The following is a 19769-nucleotide window of genomic DNA, read 5'->3' as shown; positions in this document are numbered from 1 at the left end:
GTTGACTTTAAGGGGAAATTTTCCATCTTTTATACGGATGTCCAACCAGTGTTGATGGTAAATGTAGTCAATCGAAGCAACACATTCCCCAGTGTGTGCTATTTTAACTGAGAAAGCGGTTGTTCATCCTGCATCCAGCGGCGTCATTTGTTGTGACAGTGATGTTGTTCGGATGCAACGAGGAACTGCAGACTATTTCAGCTGGGATTTCTCTGCATGCTTTTGAAAACACAAAAACAACAACTTCCTTGTTCTCTTCGCTTGTTTCGCAAACTAGCTACTTTTCCAACAGCGAAAATCACATCCCGAAATAAACCAGCGGAGAGAGGCTGCTGGTACATGTGAGCAGCAGGAGCAGCAGAACAATATCACACACTGAGGTATTTATTGCTTCAATTGACCACATTTACCACTAACACTGATTGAACATCCACTTAAAAGGTGGAAAATGTCCCCTTTAATCTGAATGACTTGACCCTGGAGAGGTCAGTGCATCCCCTAAAGATACATTAAAGTCTGGGAGTCTGGAAGAGAGGGACTGTAAATACTTAAAAAATAGACCTAAAGTCTGTCTACTTAATAAACTGGGCATCTGATTCTGATTTGGAGATTTTGGGGCAAGTTTTCCATCTCTTAATTGTTTGTTTGGGATCGTACGACAGTCAGAGGGCTGATCTGGAGGCCTGAGGGGGGTGGGGGGGGGGGGGGTGGGGAGCCTTGTTCCTCAGTAGGTGTCTCGGGGCCAGGGGCGGCTGCGCTGGCGGTTGTTCCTCTGGTTGTGACCTTGCTGAGCTTCGCGTTGGAGCAGCCTGTCCTCTGACTCGTGCCCGTTGGCACTGTGGGCACTGCCAGCGTGGCCACGGTGAGGCGGGTAAATGTCTCTGTATGTGCGAGCGTGGCAGGGGGAGGCATACACATCCTCCTCCTCCTCTTCTTCTTCCTCCTCTTCGTCCTCCTCACCCCCCCTTTGGCACGGGCTCCCCCTCCGGCCGCGAGACAGGGAGTCGCTGGCCTCGTCAGACGGCATAAGACTGTCCTGCTCCAGGGGGGAGTGGGCCTCCTCACCTACCTCCTCCTCCTCCTCCTCCTCCTCCTCCTCACCCTCCAAGCCGGCCGCCTCACAAGGCTGCGGCTGGTTCTTGTTCTGGTTCTGGAGGATTTGATTTGTCATGGAGGGAAAATAAAGAAAGTAAGGACGACAGGAAAACAGGACGGCATCTCAAAGCAGCTTCACACGTCACACAAAGGGTGGACAAAATAATGCAAACACTACATCAAGAAGGACTTTGAAGGAAATCTTTCTTAAAACAACACTTGCAGCCCGTACTGTATGCACTTTGACAAAGTTATTGGTCGCTACAATTGCTTCTTTTGTCCCTTCCTTTTTTTCTTAATGCTGAAAGATATCTTTTTGTCTGACGGGCTTTTAACCAAATGTTTTTAAGACCAAAGACATTATTATTCTGGTATTATTATAAAAACAAAAAAGGTTTTATTAATTTTTTTTACTTTATTTTTAATTATATTTCTATATAAATGTATCATTTTTATTATTTACCTTTTAAAATATATTGTTCTAACTTTTTATTGTGTTGTTTTAGCTTCTCCCTACAGCACCTTGAACCTACCTCTGCATGAAATGTGCTTCATAAATAAAACTGCCACGGTCAGCTGAGGCTGATATGATGCTTCAGCAGATTTAATTTGGTTAAATCAAAAATATGCACAGACTGTGCCTCCTTGCTGAGCTGCAATGGGAGGATATTTACACAAATATTTCATTTTATCATTGATTCCTTTAAAACTAAATAAAAAATCTCTAGTACAACCAAGAGGAACAATTACAGCGACCAGCGACTGTTTCAACCTAGATATAGTCCGTGTTGTTTTAAGAAGAAAAATATATATATATCTTAAATAGCTGTGAGAATAACACAAACTGCAACAAAACAGCACTTATGATGCCAATTAGCAGCTATAAATCCTACCTGACTATCACTTGGTAATAAATCACAAAAGGAATCACAGCTGTCTTTATTATTTATTATGTCTTGGTGCACATGACTAATTTATAGTATAAAAAAAAGTCTAGTCTCAAATTCTAAGTCAATATTCGAATGCTGCTGTATCGTCATTCTGTTTGAACCGGGTATTTCTGCACAGCTGCAGAAGCTGCAGAATCTTTCAATCCATATTCGTTGGAGTTCAGCTTTTCAAAAAAACAACATTTTTACTGCGGTTAAAAAAAAACCGGTTTGATCTCCCGCTTGTGACACACAAAGGGAGGCTCGCACCGACGAGTTATATTTATTAAATACAGTTGATTTAATAACAAAAAGACATTTAATCCGGTGAATCACTTTATTCAAATTGGGGATTTAGTTTGAGGAGCTATCTTTCACGTTTTATTTTTAGGGTGATGACGTACTATAATATGACGACAGACATTCAGAGCTTCATAATCTGCAAGTAACAGAACTGTACTATATATATATATAGATATAGATATAGAGGGTTGACGATGTTAATAATTGGCATGCAGCAGTGTTGGTAAAGTCTCTTCAAAGTCCTTTTTAGTTTACAGTGTTTTGTCTGCGTGTACACAGATTAATACTACAGACACCGAACAAAAGAAATGCCAGTGAAACATTTGAATGGATGGTCAGGAGGTTATTCCAGAACATAAAACTGTTAAAGTGCTGATGTTGTGGTCTCAGTTTATTGTTGTGTAAAAGATGCATTTAGTTCCGATGAATACATTAAATAAGCATTGATTATATGCCTTTAATTAGCATTGTCATTCAAGATAGCATCATGTGCCACAGTGAGCGGGGGCAACATTCACAAAGCATGCTTGGAAAAGCATCAACGCTGATTGAAAATAAAGAATAAATGGTCCGATTTCAACATTTCAAACAAACCTTTAGGTTTTTATAATTTCACAAACATGACAATCTCAGTTTATGGCGTTAAATTGATGCTGCTTTTGTGAATTTTCATCCAGAAAGCTTGCGGAGCAGTGATTCGCCTGAGACCATCAACCAAAGGAAAGGAGGCAGGATGCAATGAAGAAAAAAGCAACACGTCATCTTTTCTGTGGTGAGAGCTGAATGAATAAAATGCTGTTCATTCACTGTCTCAGCCCCTGTGTCGTGTGTACGAGGGGAGAGTTGGGGTTGAGAGTGCAAATATAAATAAATATATATACATATAAACCCTACTACTCACCCCATTTTGTAAGCGATCATTCAATTAATTCCTGTGTTTCAGAAAACTGCAAAAATGTTAAGCATGGATGAGTGAGAGGACAGACGAGACAACTGCAGACAATCAAATCAAAACAAAGGCGTGAGAATCTGAGATGAAGAGCTGGTCAAAACAGTGACAACAAACAACGTGTTCAAAACAGGATTCCTGCTTAAAGACTCTTAAAACAGTATTTTAACTGTGATTTTTAAACAGGTGAAGACAAACTCACCTGGAGGCTGGAGATGGCAGAAGGCGGGGTCATCAGAGTTTGCTCCAATAACGGGTTGAGAGGGGTGTTTCCTGGGAGGTGAGTGGCACGCCAGTAGATCTCCAGGTATTCAGCCAAATGCTCACATGCATCTTCCAGCTGGTTCTCATCCAAAATGACATCAAACATATCCTACAAGTGCACAAGAGAGAACATGAGAAATGACATAATTTGACCTCCAGCCGCTGATAAAATTGTAAATACAAGTGGTTAAAAACTCTGCAGGGAAGTAAGTCCAAATTCCAGGAGGTATATAACTTGAGGGATGTAGAAAATGAGTTACACTTCTGGATTGGTTTAGTCTTCTTTGTCTATAATATGATTATTACTGTAGGTGTAGACCTAAACCTGTCGCACTTTAAATGGGATAATGTGATGGGACGACCCGGGCTACGAATAGGGTGGATAGAGCGTCTCAGTAATCTTTTGGGCCAATGACAAGCCTCTAAAAAAAGCTTTAATGCTCGTTGACCATGTCACATGCTCGCAATGACAATGCTAACATGTTATTGTTAACCATGTTCACCAGCTCAATTTAGCGTGTTTGCATGCGAACATTCGCTAATTAGCACTGAACACGATGACGGGAATGTCAGTCCAGGTATTTGGACCTAAAGCAAAGTAAAGTCGAGTATTGAACAAATATAATTTTTAACCTGAGGATGGCGCTAGAAAGATGAAATTAAGTAATTCACTGGGTACAGAATGAGTCTCACGTTCAAGCCTTTCTGTCCCTCCAGCCACACTCACACTTCCCCAAACCCATCCATTGTCCTTCTCTGCCTGTCCCCCAGAGGCCCTCACACTTTTCCACCTTTCCTCACTTGTCCTGCGGTAACACCTTTCCATCCAGTTCACCTGATCTTCCCCGCTCACCTGTTTCCACTTTCCTAATCAGCCCTGCAGTATTTAACCAGGCTTTTCCCAGTCAGATTGTAAACTGCTGCTCGTTTTCAGCCCTCTGCAGCGGCCTGTACGTTTCCTTGCCCCCCCATCCCTTTTGTCCCGTGGATACAATACTGCTTCTATTTGGATTTTTCCACTCATTACAGTAAACTCATGTACTTTAATTTTTGCAATAAACTCCTGAACTCTTGCTGCCTCACACTCACCCCCTTGTGTGAACCAAATGTCATGTCAATCCATCCAATAGTTAAAGAAAAAATGTGTCGGTTTTAATAAATCAACTACAAGAACACTGAGGTAGGCTTCACTTTATAAATTAACTAAATTAAGAGGACAAGTCTACACATTGCTGACAACTGACTTTGTCCATTCACATTCACAGAGACTCCGAAACAAGACCGTGGACGTGTGTTGTGGTTTTGGTCTCGGTTTCAGAACCGTTACCCTCCCTAATATTGTACAGGTTTATTAGCAACAAGCAAACATTACAGCACTAGAAAGAAATCCTCCACTCACAGGGGGGCACTGAGAGAGTTTGTCTGCAGCCATCATCTGCACATTCAGATGCTTGCTCTGAGACTTCCCCCTGGATTTGACCAGCCTCTGGAGCACCTGCGAGAGGAAAAGATAACGTTAAAGGTCGAGGGAGATGAGGCAGCCTGAGTTCATGAGTGAAGTCAGCCCACTGTACCTTTGGTGAGGAAACTTTCACATAGACAATGATGGGTGCGAGGGAGGTTTTGGCTAGCTGTGCAGGATGGTTGATCGTGTCCGCGTCCAGAATCACCAGCTGCAGGGTTTTGGCGAGTTCAAATATCCTCTCGATCTCACTCTGAACCTCCGCTGCACAGGCACGACACATTAGCTAAACTCAGTATTTCTTTATACTGAAATATTTCTGGATTTTTCATGCTGACATTATCACGCTCACCTAGGCTGGAGCGAGTGTTGGATCTCTCCATTATGGGTCTTTTGTTGAGGACGGATCTCTTTGCTAAGGACAGGTCGGCAGTTACACGGGTGATTGAGATTCTGCAGCAAATACAGAGGAAAAATAAGCTGTGAGACTTTCTGTTAAGATTTATGAAAGACCTGACTTTCTTTAACTATGGAGAGATTATTCCGCAATCTCTTTATTATACTAACCTTCCCTCAAATCTGTGTTTCAGGAAGTCGAAGAGAGCTTTCTGCATCATATCCGTCACCTATGTGGGAAGATGAGAGGTAACAAACAGACGAGAAACAAACCTCCAAAATAGAAATGCCCTCGACAGAAGTTAGAACATAATAAGTTAAATTGGAAGATTAATGGACAATATACTGAACAGGTTTCAGATGTAAGATATCGCTGTCTTATTTTAGATTCTGACTCAAACATCCAAACGCATCAGTGCAGCAACATTTTAACAGAGGGAACAGTGAGGCTGTCGTCCTGTCTCTGCTGGAGGTGAAACGGGGAGAGACTGACCTCATAGCCCTTCAGCGATGGTCCCACGAGGACCACCGGCCTCATAGAGGGCACCACATCGTAGGGAGGGACATGTTCCTGCCAGAAATAGGGGATGACGAGGGGAGGGGGGTGAAGAACAGAGAGAGCAAGGGTAAGAAATGATTGCGTTGGGTTTGTTTGAAGCTAAAAACAAAATATATATATATATATATATAATTAGTTTCTGCAGAGTTCACCAAATTAAATTGAGGATGTTTATCTCCACAAACTTCACCTGGTCCCAGATCAGTGACACACCCGTTATGAGACGATGAGCTTCCTCACTATGGGGACTAGGAGCAATAATAATAAATAATAATAGTATCTGAATATAATTAGATATTGTCAAAAAAAAGCGCCTCCTACATGCACAATCCACTGTTGTAGTTTATAGATGTATAAAACGTAATATAAAGGTATAACGTCTCCCAGCTCGTTTATATAATACAAAACTAATGTTGCCGTCTGTGGTAAAAAGTAAAGAACTATGGATTATGAGCAAATGCTGTCATTATAAATAACCAAAACCTACCTGTTTTTGCTTCTGTTTGGCTTGTGAAAACAAGAAAATGACAATTAATAAAAGAGAGAGAAGAAGACAACAGAAGGAAAAGTTCCCGCATAAATAGGAGAACGTGTAGTACTTACATTCACCTGCAGATGGCGGTGTGGTCCTCCAACTCCCAGTCACCATGTCCCCTAAACTGGAGGAGTTACCCCCTGTTTTCCTGCAACAGCAAAAACACAAAAATGAAACAAACTTACATTGTGGGAATGAGCCCTCTGAGATGTGTGACGCTATCAACTGACCTTTGTTTCTGCTCCTGTTTGAGTCTCATCGCCTCCAGTCGTAGAGGGCTGGGGATGAAGGTGATGTCTGCTCCCTCTTTTACGAGCCGGCCGATCCACCAGTCATTATTATACTTCTGTTAAGTTCAGCACGACATCAGCACCGCGTCACATATCTTGTTTTAATGTAATGGAGGGGCTCATCATCATTACCAGCACATGATCACTCACTTCTTTGATGTGCAGGAAGTCTTTGGCATCGAAATTGACTGCAGCTCCTTGGACAGGACAGTCCTCATCCAGAGCTCCGCAGTAACTCACATTCGTCTTTACTGCAAACGCTACAGGTTTGGACTGTACACACAATAAGAAACACACTTGTTAGTGATGGAAACCGCAGCACAAAGGACAGAGGATAGATAGATAGATAGATAGATAGATAGATAGATAGATAGGTAGATAGATAGATAGATAGATAGATAGATAGATAGATAGATAGATAGATAGATAGATAGATAGATAGATAGATAGATAGATAGATAGATAGGTAGATAGATAGATAGATAGGTAGATAGATAGATAGATATAGATAGATAGATAGATAGATAGATAGATAGATAGATAGATAGATAGATAGATAGATAGATAGATAGATAGATAGATAGATAGATAGATAGATAGATACTTATTGATAATCTCGCTACGTCGACTCATCGCTCGATCGTTCAGATAGCTCGCTGTTATCGCTCGATCGCTAGATCGCTATCTCGATCGCTCGCTCTCGATCGGATCGATAGATCGATAGATCGATGATTAGATAGCTCGCTTTATTGCTCCCCCGGTAAATTTAGGACTTGAGTCATGAATCTGGTGACTTTAGGGCTTTACTCTGGACTTAATAGCCAAGACTTTACCTGAGACTTGCAATACAATTTGTTTCCCGCCTCTGGTTTGCACTAAAAACAGCATTTTGGTTGCAGATGTAGTGTCATTCAAACTCTTTTGTTTGATTAAATGATGCCTGTGGTTTATAATCCTTACACGTAGTAGGGTTAGAGTAGAGGTCGGTTCACAACTTAGTAACAGTTTAGTAACAAATCAACTACGTACCCTGTTTTCAAAGGCAAATGACACTTGGATCATCTTCCAGTCTGTTACCCTGACAAACATCTGACCAGATGTGTTCATCAAGAGCAGTAACTGGTTTATATATAACATGTGTCTCAGAGATGCAGCTATTTAAACAACGTCAACAACAACGAGATATTCTGATGATGGTCTGTAACGAAATGTCATGAATAAAGATCTTTGACTGCATTGTTGACCCTCGTTCTTCTCCCGCCAACCTGTCGATCTACAGGTGTGCAGAAGTTCTGCTCTATTAATTGTGTAAACATGCAAGTTGCTGGTTGAACACCAACAAGAAGCAGGAGTTCAGTGTACGCTCAGTACGTTCTGGAGTCAGTTTAACACTAAACAGTGAGTAGGGCTGGGCGATAGGTTCTGATGGCACGTCTGGTCGGTAACACATATTTGGCGGGATTGTTTTGGGGGGAGGTGCATATATGAAAGTACTTCTGGAGCAGTAGGGGCCCACATGTGGCTCCCGACTTCCCCTCTACATATTTTGACTTATAAGACAGTTTAAACCTTACAGTTTTTTAGCAGTGAAAATCCCTGTATGACGTACCTTAGCTCTGTCGAGCTGCAGTTGTGCCTGGCGCTCGGCTTCACGCCGATACGCCTCGCGGTCCTCCTCTGCTGACAGGTCTGAATCCGACGGTCTACTGGTGTACGAATCAGCCGACCCCTGTCAGGAGAGGGCCGACATAATTGCAATTAATAATTATCGTACATTAAGACGATGTAGTCATGCAAAGATTACTGAAGCATATTACTATGAGGTTACATCGATCTACTGTTTCTGTTCATTTGTCTTTGTGTTCTGCAGTCTGTGTGCAGGTGTGCATGCAAATATGTGTCTGTATTCATGAACACATTCATGCATCTACAACACAATGTGTTGCTCTCCCACACCAGCCATCCTCTGGTAGACCAAATATAGCACAAAGGAGGCAACGGCTTCCTCTTCTCTCCTGCTTGGCCCCAATCCACTCCATCATCCCCCACAGTGCAGCACATATATACATCCTCTGCTCCCCATGTTTATTCTCCTAGGACATCTCCTCATTAGCACAATATATGCTGGTTATCACTTTTCATTGTAAGAGGTTTAAGGACAAATCCCGGGGATGGCTCGCACACTATGCTCAAAGCAACCGATAAAGCTCAGAGACATTTTACACAAAGTAAAAATGGCTTGAAAAGTGTTGCTGGCTTTTTTTCAGAACCTTTAAGGCGGTTTTTCTGTGGTTATTTTCTGACATGTTTACGTCATAACCTGTAGAGCTGAAACAGAAGTTATTGAATTGATTCTGATAATCATTTAAAAATAAGTTATGTTTGGTTTTATTTGTCTCATATGATATAAATATCTTTTGACTGTTGAAAAACACTATTTTTAGATATTTCAGTCAGAACACATAATCAATTAGTCGAGAAAATAAGACGGTAAAGTAAAACATGAAAAGTGTTGATCTAGATGCAGTTTGGGTTTTGTGTGTCTTCTATATTTGGTATCTATTTGGCTTCTCTGAAGGACTGAAGAGTCCTGAATCTGTCAGTAAAGAAAACACAGAGAGAGAGAGAGAGAGAGAGAGAGAGAGAGAGAGAGAGCGACAGCGAGAGAGAGAACGAGAGAGACTGAGAGAGAGAGAGAGAGAGAGAGAGAGCGACAGCGAGAGAGAGAACGAGAGAGACTGAGAGAGAGAGAGAGAGAGAGGGAGACAGAGAGAGAGAGAACGAGAGAGACAGAGAGAGAGAGAGAGAGAGAGAGAGACAGACAGAGAGAGAGACAGAGAGAGAGAGACAGAGAGAGAGAGAATCACACACACAGAGAGAGACAGACAGAGACACACACAGAGAGAGAGAGACAGAGACACACACAGAGAGAGAGAGAGAGAACGAGAGAGACTGAGAGAGAGAGAGACAGACAGAGAGAGAGAGAACGAGAGAGAGAGAGAGAGAATCACACACACAGAGAGAGACAGACAGAGACACACACAGAGAGGGGAGAGAGAGAGAGAGAATCACACACACACACAGAGACAGAGAGAGACAGAGAGACACACACAGAGAGAGAGAGAGAGAGAGAGAGAGAGAGAGAGAGAGAGAATCACACACACACACACAGAGACAGAGAGAGACAGAGAGACACACACACCACACGAAGAGAGAGAGAGAGAGGCGAGAGAGAGAGGAGAGAGAGCGAGAGAGAGAGAATCACACACCCACATTACACAGAGCAGGAGAGGGAGACAAGAGAGACGAGACACCACACACAGAGAGAGAGAGACAGAGAGAGACAGGAGACACAAACACACCACACCACACGGGGAGAGAAGAGACGAGAGAGACCCAGGACACACACACACAAACACACACCACACACACACACACACAGAAAGGGGCAGACAGAGGAGAGGAGAGAGAGAAAAAAAAAACAAAAAATAAAAAGAATAACAGAAGTGATGAATGAGGCCGACAAAGATAAACAGGAAAGTCCAATATTCATAATAACATTCATAATATATATATATAAAATGACTATCAAGCATATTCTTGCAAATAAAACAAGGTATAAATAAACAACAACAAAAAACAGCACATAATACAGTTTTCACTTTGGTTTTCTTCTCCTCCAGAGTGCGGTGACTTAGTCCTGGTCATCCATCTTGCCAACATATACAAACGAATCCTCTGGGGACCAATTAGCAACAGCACAACAAAAGGAAATTCAGGCTCAAAATAAATAAAATAAAAGTGCCCAGACATGAAAAACAACCAGCACCTTTAGCTTTCTCTGCACTTCAGAATGCATACATATAATGCAAAATATTTCTTTTACCACTTCAAGCCCGAGAGAAACGTCAAGCAAACACCTCTCCTCGTTTATTGTTTGGTGTGTGTCTATGTTAGATAACTAGATCTGATTCTCTGCAAGGCAACACTGCACCAGAGCCAGAGCAGCACACACAGAGAGAGAGAGAGAGAGAGAGAGAGAGAGAGAGAGAGAGAGAGAGAGAGAGAGAGAGAGAGAGAGAAAGGGGTGAGGAGAAAGAACAAGAGACAGAGAAGGGGAGGTTGAATATTGTTGACAAGATACACTGAAAAGAGAAGGATGTTTACGAGGACGGAGAGTGACTGAAGGATGGTTGGAGAGACGAGAGAGTGTATAAACGATTTATACAACAAGATAAAGCGAGGCTATCTCGAGGGGAAAATGAGATTAGAACATAATAAAATGCTATGAAGGAGTGGAGTGAGACCTAGATATCTATCCTCTTCACTGATAGAAGAAAATAGGGCAAACACAGCAGGAGAGGGGGAGAAAGAAATAGGACCATGAGAAGACAGAGACACACAGAGAGAGGCGGTCAGAGAGAGTTGCATACCTGGCTGATTAGGAGGACGGCGCTAGAGTCTGATACAGACATGAATCTGATTTTTTTCTCACTGTAACAGCTTCCCTGTCTTCACTGGTAACGTGCTCAAACACACACAGACATAAAAGTGGAATAAATATGGTGGTGGGCGCAAGGGAAAGGCGTTATGTCAGAGAGCTGTTTAATGATGTTATAACACAGAGAGCTGCCTGGGCTGTGATTGCTGTTCATTATTAATGTTTGGACACGAGGCTGTGGACCTCTGCTGCACACTGGCTACCTGTCAAATCCTCAAACAAAACCGTGTTACCACCAATGTGACTGAACGGAAAGCTGTGCGTTCTTGCAGGTGAAGCCGAGCTGCAATGCAGAGAGTAATGATGTGAGTCCGTCTTTATCGTCTGAGGATGTCTTGTTTTTTTGTGTTTTTTTTTGTTTTACTGCTAATGTCCCCGTCTGGAGGCTAAAATTAACTCCGTTCCTTCCTATTCTGCTTCTGTGATTATTCTTCACACACTGCAACACTGATTGCCTCAACTCCACAGGGAGGGGCCGACAAGGAAGTGTGTCATCCAGCTAGTCGAGTCCTCGAGAGGGCCAAGTCACCCTACAGTCTAGGGACGGATCAGCAGGGGACTTCTACTTTCATTTCATAATGATTTTACTGTTACATTGTTTTACATTCAAATGTGTTCCAATGTTTCTTTTGGGAAGACATGTAGAGATGTCTTCTTATGTGGCGCATAGTGATCATTAGTGAGAGTTCTCACCCAGCAGTGGTTGGTCCACTATAGAGTGTAGGCGGAGCTAGTGCGACAGACGGCTATTCAACTTGTGTGTGAAGCGGCGTATCGTTTTGTCCGGGTCTCGGGCTAGAGTTGCCAGTAAACGGTTACTATGGTCAATCCAAAGGAAAAGTGACTGCATCACACAGGCGCCTCTGTTTTGATCTCTAGGAAGTGAGATCTAAGAACACACCTGACAGAACACACCTGACAGAACACACCTGGCAGAACACACCTGACAGAATACACCTGACAGAATACACCTGACAGAACACACCTGGCAGAACACACCTGACAGAACACACCTGACAGAACACACCTGACAGAACACACCTGGCAGAACACACCTGACAGAACACACCTGACAGAATACACCTGACAGAACACACCTGGCAGAACACACCTGACAGAACACACCTGACAGAACACACCTGACAGAATACACCTGACAGAACACACCTGACAGAATACACCTGACAGAACACACCTGACAGAACACACCTGACAGAACACACCTGACAGAACACACCTGACAGAATACACCTGACAGAACACACCTGGCAGAACACACCTGACAAAGACATGGAAACGAAGATCTTCGAGGTTGTAACTTTAAATTGTAGGTTAATTAACTGGTTAACCATGAAGAACGCCAAAGAGCAATTTTAATTAAACAATTATTGATCTAAATGTAAACAAATGAAAATCTAAATGCATGATTGAAAGGTACCACGGGAAAAGTGGAGGGGGAAAAAAAAAGGAAAGAGCTTTTAGAGAAACAACAGAAATAGAGCGCGAGGGCTGGCGACGAGAAAACAAAGACGGAGAGAGAAGAAGAGAGAGAAAGCGAGAGAAAAAGAGAGAGAAAGAGAGAGGAGGAGAGAAATGATATAGAAAAAGAGAGATAGAAAGAGAAGAGAGAGAGAGAAAGAGAAGAGAGGGATAGGGAAGAGAAAGAAATAGATAGATAAAGAGAGAGAGCAGTGAACGGAGAGAGAGAAAAAGAGAAAAGATAGAAAAAGAGAGATAAAGAGGAGAAGAGAGAGAGAGAGAGAAGGATAGATAAAGGAGAGAGAGAAAAAAATAGAGAGAAAGAAGAGAGACAGCGGAGAGAGAGAAAAAAGAGAGGGAATAAGAAAGAGCCAAGTAAGACGGGGAGAGAGAGAAAGCAGGAGCAAAAAGAGAGAGAGCAGCTGGGAGAGGTAGGAGATAAGAAGAGAGAGAGAGAGGAGACGATTGCAAAGAGAGAGAGAAAAGAGAGATAGAGAGAGATATGAAAGAGAGAAAGGTAAGGGAGAGAGATAAAGAGAGAGAGAAAGAGGCGAGAGAGAGAAGCGGAGAGAGAAGGAGAGAGGAGAGAGTGAGGAGCGAGAGAGGAGAGAGAGAGGAAGAGAGAGGAGAGCGGGAGCGAGAGAGAGAGAAAAAAAAAGAGAGAGAGAGCAAGGAGGGAAAAAGAGAGAGAAAGAGAGAAGAGAGAGAGGAGAGAGAGAGAGAGAGAGAGAGAGAAGAGCGAGAGAAGAAAAAGAGAGATCGAGAAACAGAGAAGATGAGACAGAGAGAGAGAGGCAGAGAGCTCTCTATCCCTCCTTCTCTCCACTCATCTGCTTCTCTCCCCTCTCGCTCCCACTCGAGTCAATCTCTCTCCTCTCCCCTCTCTCTCTCCCTCTCTCTCTCTCTCTCTCTCTCTCTCTCTCTCTCTCTCTCTCTCAGCACATTTTCTTTCTTTCAACTTCTAGATAATTCAAACGAACACATACACTGCTTTAATAAACACAAAGTCACACTCAGCTTGGCCACGTCAATTCTTCACTCGCATCTAGATAATCTCAAACTACGGAGACTTCAGACACTCATCGTCATTTATACATAGTTAACTGGAAAAATGTTGCAGATGTTCAATGTTACTATCAGCCGATGACACTGGTGAACCAATAGCCCGTCTACCCTCCTCACAGTGCAGACGTGATACAAACACACACACTGGTTGAAGATGTTCGACCGTCTGCTGAAACATGCTGGCCCCTTTAGGCACACCGGTGCTTAAATTAATGCTAAATTAATGCATTCTTACAAGCTGATGTTTGTGTTCATCATCCGAGTACAAAGTACAGCTGAGGCTGATGATGTCATTACTTTTTGCAGATGATTGGTCATAAAAGCCCAAAGCAATGAAAGTTCGACCTGATGATGGCAATGAATGAACAATTACAGGATCACCAAAGTTACAACAACTCATCCTCTAGAGGTCATGAATGTCCGTACAAACTTTCATGGCACTCCATCACATAGCTGTTGAGATATTTCAGTCTGAACCAAAGGGACGTACTGACCGACAGATTTATTTTGCTATCCCTAGATTCACAACGCCAGCATGGTCAACAGGCAAAACACAACTCTAAAATCTACTTCACGTCTAAGAAATGATTGGGAGTCATGTTGAATATTTATTATTTGTAATAAATAGAGTTAAAGGACAAAATGCAGTATGCAGGGAGTCCATGCTAATGCTAAAATGCTAAAATCTAATTCCTCCGGCTATATTTGCAGGAAAGAGATTCTGCACAACAGTAGAATATATTATTCAGGAGGATGAAACACCAACAAAAAAAAAACTGCAAGCTCCAGTGATTTGGAAATCCAGTAGCCAAATATCCAATTTCAAAAAGAGTTCGATTAACTGTGCGGTCGTACTTCAATGTCAGCAAGTTACACATGCACAGAGCTCTCTGACACACAACGCGATAAATCACTCTGTGGTTACATCAATATCAAAGTCAAGATCAAAAACTGTATGTCAAATTGATCAATCACGAGAGTCAGCTAAGGAACTGTGAAGAGCGCACAGCGGGGATGATGGCAATCAAAAAGTAAAACAGGTGAAGGGATGAGGGAAACAAAAGCGTTGTTGAAGAGGGGGAGGCGAAGGAGGAAGACAAAGGAAAACAGAGAGAGAGGAGCGGCGTCAATGGAAATGCTACAAAGAGATGAAGGAGGGAGACAGGAACGAGAAGGAGTTTTTAAAACGAGGAGAAGAAGAGGCAGACTGTGTCGAGAGTCGTACTTACTCTGTTAATGTGGTGATGCTGCTGCCGCCGGTCCCTCCCTCTCTCTCTACACACTACATGCTGTAGAAATGCAGACTGTGCTGTGTCCCGTCCCCTAACCAGGGACGACCTGCACTGGAGCCGGCAACACCTTCTTTTCTATTCTTACCCCACCTCATCCCATCCACGCACGCACACACACACACACACACACACACACACACACACACACACACACACACACCAACAACAACAACAACAACAACAACAACAACAACCAACGCAGCTTTTTTGCGTCACTTGATCAAACCATGTCTCTAAATTTATATCCCATTCTTGGTTATCAAAGTCCAATTCAACATGCAGAAGTAGAGAGGAAACAGACAAGCTGCAGCTCAAGATTTCTCCTCCTGTTTCAGACCCCTCATGTCCTACATATATAACACATATATATCCACACTTATGGCAGCATACTGCTTATTGTATCCTGCTGCAGAAATGAGTCATACTCCACTGCTCCTCCATAGACACCCCACCCCTATCACAGACAAGAAACTATCTGCTCTGTTCGTGAAATCTACTCCCTCTGCATGAAACACTTTATCATATCACCTTTGGGTGCTGGTGGTGATGGGGGGGGGGGGAGGGGGGGGGACGCGGTGCCTGTTGTGCGTGCAGAGAGAGAGAGAAGGTATAATGATTGAAAAGGAGCTAAAAGGTGCTCGTGTGAACAATGAACCCACATATCACATCGCCTGAGGCCTTCAAAATGAGCATCATGAATATTTTAGGCCGTGCAATATTCTCAGGGAATCTGGAGATTGTCATTAAGCCCCCCGATCAGGATAACTAATGTCCCCGCCTGAAGAAGATGTCTGCTCAGCCCTTTTTTTTTTTATCCTTTTCACTAACGTCTCTCAGTTAGACTGCTCCACATTCCCTCACGCTAATGGTGCTGTGCATGAAACAGAGCTGTTTTTCATAATGTTTGCAATGAATCGTTTTGGTAGGAAAGGAATATCATGCCTCTAGCCCTTCAAACCCTCTGAGTGAATTTTAATGTGGAACTTTATTTTAATTTATGAAGTGTTTCAACTACTTTCTTTTTTTTAGCTACATTTTGGTTTGAGCTGCAACAATTAGTGCATCAATAGAAAGTTCATTAGAAACTGTTTAAATAATTAATTAATTGCTTTAGTCAGATTAATCAATGAAAAGAATAATAATGGAAATAATCGTTACTGTAAACAAACTCTTTACATGTTTCACTAAGATGATATATTTAATATGAATGTTGAATACAGCAGGTTTTTCTTTTATTTACTCGAGATGCTTTCCTTTTCTTAAATATAAATTGACATATTTAATACAAATACAATACAGTTGATATTAGGGAGCAACTATTTGGTTTATAAAATAAATGAAATAAATGAATATAAATGAAATAAATGAAATAAATACAATAAATGAAATAAATAAAATAAATAAATAAATAAATAAAATAAATAAAATAAATAAATAAACGAGTAATAAGAAGATGTCACATTGGTCACAAGTTAATGTAGTTAAATGACCTATTTTGTAAAACCAACAGTCCAAAACACAAAGACTGTTTAGTTTCTGACTTCTGCAAATCCTTACATGTTTTACTAGAAATTATTAATCAATTATCCAAATAGTTGCAATTAGTTTTCTGTCTATCATCTAATGGATTAATCGTATGTCTGTGTGTTTTAATAGACTGCCAGATGGGCCAAAGACATTTTTCCACCGGGGTGAACAATAAAATTGTCTTCTATTCTAATCCCTTCTATCCTATTCTAGTCTAATTATTTCAGCTCTATATTAATTAATGAGGAATAATTGGATACTTGAGACTGTGTGAAAGCCTGCAGGAATATAGAGTCTTGTCATTTCTGTCATCAGGCGTCTTTTAAAGGGATGTTTGAATCCTTCCCAGGTCCTGGCCACTGGTGGAAAGTAACTATGTACATTTACAATTACAAATTTCAAGTACTTGTACTTTTTACTCCACTACATTTATTTGTACTTTTACTTAAATAAAATTTTGAATGCAGGACTTCAACTTGTATTTTACTTAAGTCACAGATCTGAGTACCTCGTCCACCTCTGTTCCTGACTTTCCCTCTTTGATGTTTCGAGGCTCGTGAACTTCGGGGATCTAGCGGCGGATTTGGGATGAGCTCTGGATGCACATTCTGTCTGTAGCCCGATGAAACCTCTTGACTCCTCACAACCTGATTTGTACGGGGATCAAGTTCTCCTCTCTGCGACACTACAACCCTGACACCCAAATCAAATACATCTTCAGAAAACAACACATGGAGGTCAATTAAAACTGTCCTGATTAGATCAGCTGATCTACATGAGACTGTGTGATTCACAACAGTCCTGCAGTAACATCATGAGGCTCAGAAATCAGTCTTAAATAACACCAAATCTCCAACTGAGTCTGCCCCACGTGCTTGACCTGAAAACACTAATTAAGAAAACTCGGCTGTGCTGGGATTTTGATGTAACTCACTGACATTTTCTTTCAAGCATTTTGCTGCTCTCTACTGGGCAAAACAACAACTGAACCTGAGGAGGCAGCTCTGAGGATGAAGACGCAGAGCAGAAATGTTCATGTATTGGATACAAGGATAATAAATGCGGAGCTACACATGTCTTTTTGTAGCTATAGTGAGTTGAAAAGAGGAACCTTTATTCCCCACTAATAGCCTAAACCTGAGGCGCTGCAGCATTGGAAACAAAACACTGCAAAAACACCTGTTCAGTTAAAAAAGCAACTTCAACACCTTATAGGTTTATTCTACAAAGCACAACATTGGCCTAGATTTCCACAGAAGCCGCAGCTCTTCCCTCCCACTGACAATCAAGTGTGATAATCGGGACTGTGATGTACCACGGCATGATGTAGCCTAAAATGCATGCATAAATAAGGAAAAGGGAAGCCAACAAATGGCTCCGGGAGTTGTTTTTGTTACCTGCCGTTTGATGAAGCTGGATGTTGTGTCAGAAGACGTGCTGCCATCTGAACGTTTGAAGCGACTCTTGCGTTTAGGCAACTTCCTGGGCAGCTGTGATGAAAGAGAGAGACATGCACAGGTGAGGGATTAAACAAAGCTCTATAGATAGATACCATGAAACCAGCTTGCACTATGCTGATTTTGTAATTTTAACAAAATAAAAGCCTAGATTTAGGGGGAACTAGTGCAAAAGAGCAGCTGTGCACCAGAGAAGAGTCTATAATCATCTGTAGCTTTGCCGAATATCACATATATTTCAGGATCATATTCATCCAGCTGCACATACTGGTCTGTCTAATGCAGGTGACATATTTTCTCAAGGCCTCTTGTAACATATAGCATAGTGAGCATGCTGACAGCAGGCCCTGTAGATTCAGGCTACAGGTGAGTCAGAGTCCTGCTCTGACTGTACCTTTACGCCAATCAAATCCAGCATATGTTCATGTTACTAATGTGTGCTAGTTAAGGTAATGCATTGAAAAAATTAATATAAATCCATTAAAAAAAAAAAAAAAGGCCTGATGGGACTCAAGCATCAACATGTAAGGAGATAGTATCCCTTGTGTGTGTGTGTGTGTGTGTGTGTGTGTGTGTGTGTGTGTGTGTGTGTGTGTGTGTGTGTGTGTGTGTGTGTGTGTGTGTGTGCCATATGTGAGCCTACTTAATGATCGCACCCACTGGCTTTCCACACATCAAATATCAATCTGCAGTTTTAGTGACGGCGGAGGAGATGAAAAAAATTAATAAATATATTTTAAAAAGTAGCTCGCTGCCAAATCGCGACGCCTCAATTTCAACAACAAGTAGCAAGACATTTTAGATAACCATTTTCTCTTTCTCCACTATTCTCCTGAATACAGGAGTGCAAAAAAGTGTGGTGGATTTACCTGAAAATAGTGCGATTGAGAGCCTGTTTCCACAGCAGACTGAGGGTCTACGGGCGATTTGGACATTTTGACTTGCACCATCTATTGAGAGCGCAGGGAGGCGGGACGCACACAGACATGGGTTAACGTTACTGGAGGAAACAAGGGACACCAAATACATCTAAAAATGCAGTAAAGACAGCGGGGGAAGCGGCATGTAGAAGGGAAAAAAAAGGAGATTAATATCCGAGCTCGGCTGATATGAAAAGATAACAAAATGTGTGTTATAATAAGATACATCGGGAATAAAAATGTAAAGCGAGCAGCAAAAGATGCCGGAGCTAAAATAAACCGACTGAAGCGTCATCGAGTCAAGCTACTGTTGAGGTCCGTACTAAGTGTGAGTCTTTGCCGGGGGTGTCAAGGTTGGCTTAGCTGCCACTAAAATCAATTTAAAAGAGGATACAGGTGTACAATTATATTGTTCCTTTTTGTTAGGGGTGTGTTGGTTTATATCAACACCGTGTTTCCTCTCGTGTGTGTGTAATATGGAGGATTCAAACAGTAAACCACAGTAGAATATAAGTGGGATCTTCAAAGAGTGGATCTTTGAACTCATAATATAGGGGAGATTTTTTTTGGTAACAGATGCAAATATCATTAAAAGAAAGCTTCTTCTTTTTTTTTATACATTTGATACATTATTTGTAACCGGTAACTAGTAATACCCAGTAATATTCAAGTACTGTAGGCCTCCATTTTTGAAGTACTTGTACTTCACTTAAGCCATTATATTGGTACTTAAGTGGTGGAAGAGG

General features: G+C 41.8%; 1 protein-coding gene across 2 annotated transcripts; it reads right to left on the bottom strand.

The window, feature by feature from the left end:
- Nucleotides 1-514: 514 nt before the first annotated feature.
- Nucleotides 515-19306, bottom strand: LOC115010710 (voltage-dependent L-type calcium channel subunit beta-4-like). Of its 2 annotated transcripts, XM_029435448.1 has the most exons (15): nucleotides 18973-19306; nucleotides 18044-18136; nucleotides 8392-8511; nucleotides 6933-7055; nucleotides 6723-6838; nucleotides 6561-6640; nucleotides 6445-6464; nucleotides 5892-5969; nucleotides 5570-5628; nucleotides 5355-5455; nucleotides 5115-5266; nucleotides 4940-5035; nucleotides 3479-3649; nucleotides 3229-3274; nucleotides 1104-1150 (listed from the first exon to the last, which is right to left on the bottom strand). In XM_029435448.1, exons 1-14 carry the CDS (start codon nucleotides 19051-19053, stop codon nucleotides 3245-3247), a joined length of 1320 nt encoding a protein of 439 aa, XP_029291308.1. In that variant the 5' UTR covers nucleotides 19054-19306; the 3' UTR covers nucleotides 1104-1150; nucleotides 3229-3244. The 2 variants fall into 2 exon arrangements, with proteins under 2 accessions (XP_029291307.1, XP_029291308.1); XM_029435447.1 differs by lacking the exon at nucleotides 3229-3274 and having other exon boundaries at nucleotides 515-1150.
- Between the last annotated feature and the right edge of the window lie 463 nt (nucleotides 19307-19769).

This window comes from Cottoperca gobio, chromosome 7 (assembly GCF_900634415.1).
Source record: "Cottoperca gobio chromosome 7, fCotGob3.1, whole genome shotgun sequence".
NCBI classification, from domain to species: Eukaryota; Metazoa; Chordata; class Actinopteri; order Perciformes; family Bovichtidae; genus Cottoperca; species Cottoperca gobio.
The sequence above is the reverse complement of the archived record's forward strand: the minus strand, read 5'-3'. Positions and strand labels throughout refer to the sequence as shown.